Raw genomic sequence first — 6695 nt, forward strand, 5'->3', positions numbered from 1 at the left:
AGAGAAAAAAAAATAGCTAAAATGCTTATTTTAGAAAGAGGTAAACTTAAAATTTCTGCAGGAATTTTCTAGTTTCAACTGTAGTTTCCATTGCTAATCTGTCATGCTTTTATCTATCTTAATCTGACTGTGCTAATCTAATAATGTTAATCTATCGTCTTTGTTATTTTATGTGTGAGAGCTGCTATACAAATTAAATTTTACTTACTTTTCAGACACTCTAAAGTATTTCTTGTTTTCAACAGGCAAGAGTTCAGGATTACAGCTAAATCTGCTTTGTTTTTGCTTGTCTTACTTTATTTTTCTCACCTCACTGTACAATTGTTTTGAACAATTCAGTGGCTGTGATTGGGAACCAATTATGTTTAGTCTTTTTGTTTTTGATACCATCCAAATCATACTCTGTATCTGTTCCATTTGTATGACATGTATGACTTGTAACATTTGATAATTTTTCGGCATTGAAGCCTGTTTTTATATATAACCAAATCTCCTTTCTCAAGAGGGGCTAATTAAATTATAACTTGTTAAGTTGCTTTATTTTTAATCCACTTTTAGCTTTGTCATGTTCTGGACGGCTGAGATCAAATATCAAATATCTGGGAAGTATCATAACTTAAACATAACGCTTAAAGCACCAGGGTTTATACAGAAAAATATTGAGATTTATTTTAGTGGTTTTAAAGGCTCTATATTGAAGACGGTGAGAATTAGGCATAACTTTCTGTTTCTCTATATGTTCTGGGCTCTCACACAGAGCTGTCAGCCCCTCCCTCCTGTTTAAAACTCTGCTTCTAACGTAAGAGTTAAAGGGCTAAATATGTTTGAGATATTTGCTACCTTTGACAAAAAACCTTAAGTCTATGAAAGCAATGTAGCAGTTTTGTTAGTTATGATTTCCAAGGCATAACAAGGCTGTTTATCATGATTCAGGCCTTCCGCTCCCATCCGAATACCACAGGTAACCTACTGTTACAAATTCCCTAGTATTGCTGTCTATTTGGCCGTCTTTGTTCAATGCTGGTGTACAAAAACAAAACAAAACAAACAAAAAAACTAGCATTTTACATCAGGCGCCTTGTTGGGCAGCTAAGGGGTCGCTAAGAAATTATATATTGATCGGTTGGCGGCAGTTATTTTTTGTTACATTCATACCGTTTGTGATGAAAGAGGGGCATAACGATCGCTAAATATTGCTTTGGTATGCTAACGAGGTGCTGTACTTCAATGCTAGTTTTAGCTAATGTTACTTAGCAACTTGTTTATTTAATCTCTCTAATTTCTGCTCTAATATTAGCAGGGGTTACCTTTGCAGTAATAGCATTAATTTCTAGCTATGGACACCTTTTGCCACCCCACAGACACTGCTAATGTGTAAAGAAACATTAACTTTTAGAATGTTGTTCCTCACTTTCATTCAATATTAAATTGTTACATTTGTTTAGCATAAATGCTGCTTGAAACCTTCTGATTTTAGTCGGCCAGGTGCGGTTTGAAATGTTAATTGTCAAAAACGTTTCCATTTTGCTCTTGCTATGCTAGAGCGACAAACAAGAAGCTTTATAAATCGCCAATAAGAGAGATTAACATGGGAAATTACATTTTAATACATTATCTTATGTAATAAATTAAAAATAGGTTAGATTTTATGCAAATAATATAATTAAAATGCAATGATTATTGATTTTTATTATTATTTCTCTTCCCTCCACCTTTCTGACCCCCCACCCCCGGTGGCTTGAAGAGGCGTTCACAGCTAACAAACAGTAATTACTACACAGGGAGATGAAGGTCACACATTTGATGATGCCACAGTAATGTCTGCTGGTGTCTGTGACAGGAAGCTGCATGTGATTCCTGCTGACAGCTTCCTGTTGAACTTTGCGTCTCACATGAGGAACCCTGATGGAACCTGGAAGACGCCTCCTCCTCCGTACGCGCCCATCCAGACGGCAGGTAGAAGGTCTTCCTTCAGGGTTCATTTATGTTTTTAATATGTACATAGAGACACTCCACTTACTGGAGTGATGCTAGTTGCCACTAGGTGGCCAGAGTGTGTCAGAGCTGCCACGGCTGCTGCTGCTGGTGTTTTGGGGGAAACGCTGGAAAACGTTTTAGTTCTGTTGCCTCTTTTTAAATAATTATTTTTGAGATGATGATGTCACCAGCTGTTGCCGCTGCATCTGTTCTTTTTGTTGTTCATTTGTTTGAAATAACATTATTCATATTCTGCATTCAATCTGACATATAAGCTGTGGTTTACTCACAGCTGACAGCAACCACTTCCACGATTTGAGCTTGCTGTCTCTCCAGCGTGGGTTGCTAGGTGACGGGACTGGACTTGGCGGGGGTTGCTAGGTAACGGTGCAGTTTCAGTGATTAAGACTCAACAACAATCAGGAACTGCATTTCAAAGGTTTTTCAAATGGCTCGTTTTCCAGATGACAAAAAAATGGCGGAGTGTTTTTATTTTTTAAGTTCTTGGGCTGTTCTTAGAAGCAGTTGACCCAAATGAAAGTACAAAAAATGTGCATAATGTGAATTTTGCATTAAAGGTAACCTTTAAATTTCAGTAGAAATAAAAAAATGTTGCCTGAATTAGCTGAATAAACACCCATTGTTTAGTTTTCTGTGCACAGATCATCTAAAGATTCCTGAAATAGGTCAAATCTAAACTTGATAAATGGCCCGTGTTTGTTTAGCACTTTGTCTAATCCAGATAACTCTAAAGCACTTTACATTAAATCATTCATTCACCCACCCATTCTTTCACACAATCACACACTGATGGTGGTCTGTCTGCTGGCTGACAGAATTAGGTTCTTAATCTCACTGAGATTAAGAAGAACACGGAGAAGAGGCAACGTCTCATGAAAACAAAGACAACAAAGTTTAAAAATAGAAGAAAAAATGCATTTCTTTAGAGTAACAAAAAAAAAAATCAGAAGCAGCCACCATCATATTCCAAAGCAGAGATAATGAAGCAAAGATAATAAAAAAAAAGTAAGAAACAAATTAGAATAATTTAACCTTAATTTTAAGATTTTAGCTGTTTAAGGGTTTCATTGTTCTTAAATGCAAACAGAAACAGATTCCTTATATTTGGGTTACATTTTATTTGCACAGAGCCAAATCACACCAAGCCTAAAACAGATGATGAATTATTTTAATGATCTTCAAGAAGCTGAAAAAAGTGCAGTCAAATAAATATAATTTATTTATTGTTTGATCACATATCAGACTGTATTTTTCTTCTCCAATAATTGCCATAAAAGTGTATTTTTATTATTTAATCTAGACATCACAGCTCTTCATACTGACATTTCCAATGCCTTGGTTTTTAAAGGATTTGTTTAGTGCATCCCTCCAAGTCTCAGCTGTCTTTTTTTCTCAACAGATACTTGAAATCACTGTAATAATCTTCCTTAAAGGTCTTACCTACACCTTTCTCCGCTTTCTGTTTATGAAAGAAACGGGAAGCGTTTTGTTCTGTTTTATATCAGTGTGTCCTGCATTTGTTCCATCTGAAATAAATACACACATCTGTCATTCCAAAGTCTGTCATTGTGTTCATATATTTATTAATGAATGGAAGAAATGGGTTGAAGTTTTTCTTCCTGATGAGGTTAATCCAGAACTGGTCATTTGTTTTGTAACTGAGGAGTGGCTTATGGTACTTTAGGGTGTGTTTAGTTTTTAAATGACCTCACTGCAAGAAACAGACGGTGATCAGCTTTAGACATTGTAGAGCAACATCCAGGTAAAGTAAGCAATTTTCATTACAACATATTTTGTTAGAAGGTGAACTATGATCCACCTATTAATAGCTTTTAGCTATCAAATAACTTTTGTATCGTAATCTGAAAACATTTTTAAGAGACTGATTAATTTGGGTCTAAAATGTTTTTACTCTAAACTTGGATTATTTTTGGAAACCTTATATCTGATGTGGGAACATAAAAATATCTAAGTACTAAAATTAAACTGGACATTAAGTGAAGTGAATCTTGTTTTGCATTATTTTGAAATATTCATATTAAAAGTAATTACGACCAATAAATACTTAATGATAATCTTAAAGTGTCAATTCAACAAGCAGATAACTCAATGAAAAAAGTAAACGTTATTAATTTTATATTGTTGATCAAGCATAGAAGCTGAAAGACTGAACACATTTCCATACGTCTATGGAAATGTGGTGTCGGTGAAAAGGCGTCCATTTTGTTTGATGTAAATGCTGTCACTTGCTAATTGTTTTGCTCACACAAAGTGATCATTTCCATTCTCTGCTATCCGTTGGATTATAGTGTCGCTTCAGCGAACGCTTGCTTGCCAACCGCAACTCTAACCAAGATGGAGGATCAGGAGGAGGAGGCTGGAGCACAAGTCTTCTCATAGCAGCCGCTGCTATTGGTGCTTATACAGGATTAACTTCAGCATATGAGAATATAGGTAAGGACACAAGAGAAATGCAATTCAGGCTAGTTACATAGAAACATATACTTCTGCAGTGCAAATTTGTAAACGTATTTAATTACAGCTGTAAGGTTTTTATATAAATTAAAAGCTCTTGCTTCAGGATAATTTTTAAGAGTAAGTAACAGCACAGTCCTAACATGCAAAAATACACACTAGTGTAGCAAAATACAAATAAATCTTAGGTTTAAAACTATGGGCTTAAAATATGTTTGTATCTATGTAATATATTTATGGTATATATGTATTGTGCATGTTTTAATATTGAATTCTTCCACACTTCCATGCAGTTTTGTGCTTATCATATGACCTATTTTAGAAAATAAAGCTAGCACTGGTTTTATGTAATCTCGATGTTCACTGGGTGACAAGTATTGCCTTGAATATTTATTCTAGATGAGCGTTACTGTAGCGTTTGGTATTTTGAGCTGCATAGACATCAAGGAATTAATTTGAAGTTCACCTTCAGTATTGACAGAGAAAAACTAAAAAAGTTCAGAGCATGAGTGTTCACTTAGAAACGCTGTATGTCAGGGCGCTACATTAGGCGTAGCTCATCAATACAACACAGTACAATCCACACCTTACAAAGACACATTAACATATTTTTGGCACTAATGGATCCCTTATAAATATTGTTTTTCTTTATTTGGTCAACCTACTCCAGGGTAGTTTAGCTTCCTGAGTAGAAGATCACATTAAGCACTGCTTTGACAAATTTGTTATCTAACAAATATTTTGTTTGGATTGTCTTTATTAAATCTATGCGAGGTTTGCTTTTTAAATTGAATTACTGAAATAAAATGGCTTTTTAATGACATTCTAATTTATTCAGATATTCATAGTCTGTTAACAAAAGTAAGGTGGCTGGAAACATAATCTCCTTTCAAAGTGCTCTAAAATCTTAAACCTGCTGTTATATTCATGTTAGTCTTGGTGTCTTTCCTGGCAGTGAAGAATCACAAGGAGATGAGGAGGAGGAGAGAGCTGGAGCTGCAGAGGATGAACAAAAATGTTTGTATTTTACACAGTTGAGTCTTCATTTTACACTTTGTGTGTTGGAATATAAAAAGGGAAATGATGATGTTTCTTCATAGATAGACGTGCTGGAGAGACTCCTGGAAATTAGACAAGAAGTCTTCTGCAGCTTCATCATTCCAAAGTTTTTCCGGGAGCAGCTGGAGGAAGAGATCATGCACACAGCAGACACTTTGGTGTTGGAGCGCGATGTCAGGAAAGATTTGGAAGAAATCTTTCGTGTGGATGACAACTGTGCTTCTGATTTTCTGAGCGTAGTAACCGGAATTGAAATGAGTCACGGGAAACAAATGTGGGAAAAAACAGGAGAATGGAGGCGAGATCTTAGGAAGACCATTCAAGAGGAAGGCTTTGAAAACGTGAGTATGACTACAAATTATTTTATTTTAGCCTTGATATAAACAATATAACTATGAATATCAACCCAATCATGTACTGAAGGTTATTTGCAAATATTTCTCCTTGTTCATCTACAGCTTCTTCAAGATTTATAGAGGTGCTTAAATGTTCAGCTGCAGCTTGAAAGGAACTTCGCCACAAAACTCACAACGTAACTTTTTGGGTGTTTGGTTAAAAATTATCTATAGTTATATGTTATAAAGCTCTTTTTGTTGCTTTTATTTCCCATATCCCTAATTCAGTTTGGTGGCTGTCAGTTCAATTCCTATTAGAATCAAATTACATGTTTCCTGTCGTTTTAGTTTTTGCAATAACATATTGGAAAAAGTAACCGCTAAGATCTTACACTATGTGACATGGAAGCAACTTGATAAAAATACATATTTTGTAACCTAAAACCTGAAAATAAACCTGATTATCAGTGGTGCTACAATGAAGCTAATCACATCTGAGCCCCTTAAATACTTGGATATGTTAATGTAAAGCTCTGTGACCTCAGTAATAGTCTTTTCTTTGTGGCATGTGGTTGTGGGTGAGGGGGCTTACAGCAGATGGGCAGGTTTTAGGGCCTGTGAGGGGTTTGAGTCTCCAATCAAGGCAACAATAGGACAGCTGAGAAAAGCTCCAGCTGCTGTTCAGAAAGTGAGACCCAGCAACAGACAACAGATGTGCTGCTGTTGTGGAAAAGAACAATGTTGTGCTGTTATGAAGATTTATTCAGCTTAAAAACTGGGGCATATGTAGATGTGTGTGAAATAACAATAAAAATCTATCTAAAAAAA

The 6695-nt window shown here is 35.5% G+C and overlaps 1 protein-coding gene across 2 annotated transcripts; it reads left to right on the plus strand.

The window, feature by feature from the left end:
* Positions 1 to 1742: 1742 nt before the first annotated feature.
* LOC106951855 (coiled-coil domain-containing protein 127-like) lies at positions 1743 to 6695 on the plus strand. Of its 2 annotated transcripts, none has more exons than XM_015039582.1 (5): positions 1743 to 1956; positions 4308 to 4452; positions 5408 to 5490; positions 5574 to 5873; positions 5991 to 6695. In XM_015039582.1, exons 1-5 carry the CDS (start codon positions 1906 to 1908, stop codon positions 6006 to 6008), a joined length of 597 nt encoding a protein of 198 aa, XP_014895068.1. In that variant the 5' UTR covers positions 1743 to 1905; the 3' UTR covers positions 6009 to 6695. The 2 variants fall into 2 exon arrangements, with proteins under 2 accessions (XP_014895068.1, XP_014895069.1); XM_015039583.1 differs by having other exon boundaries at positions 5429 to 5490.

This window comes from Poecilia latipinna, unplaced genomic scaffold, assembly GCF_001443285.1.
Source record: "Poecilia latipinna isolate Pla-1442-1.1 unplaced genomic scaffold, P_latipinna-1.0 Scaffold476, whole genome shotgun sequence".
Classification (NCBI taxonomy): Eukaryota; Metazoa; Chordata; class Actinopteri; order Cyprinodontiformes; family Poeciliidae; genus Poecilia; species Poecilia latipinna.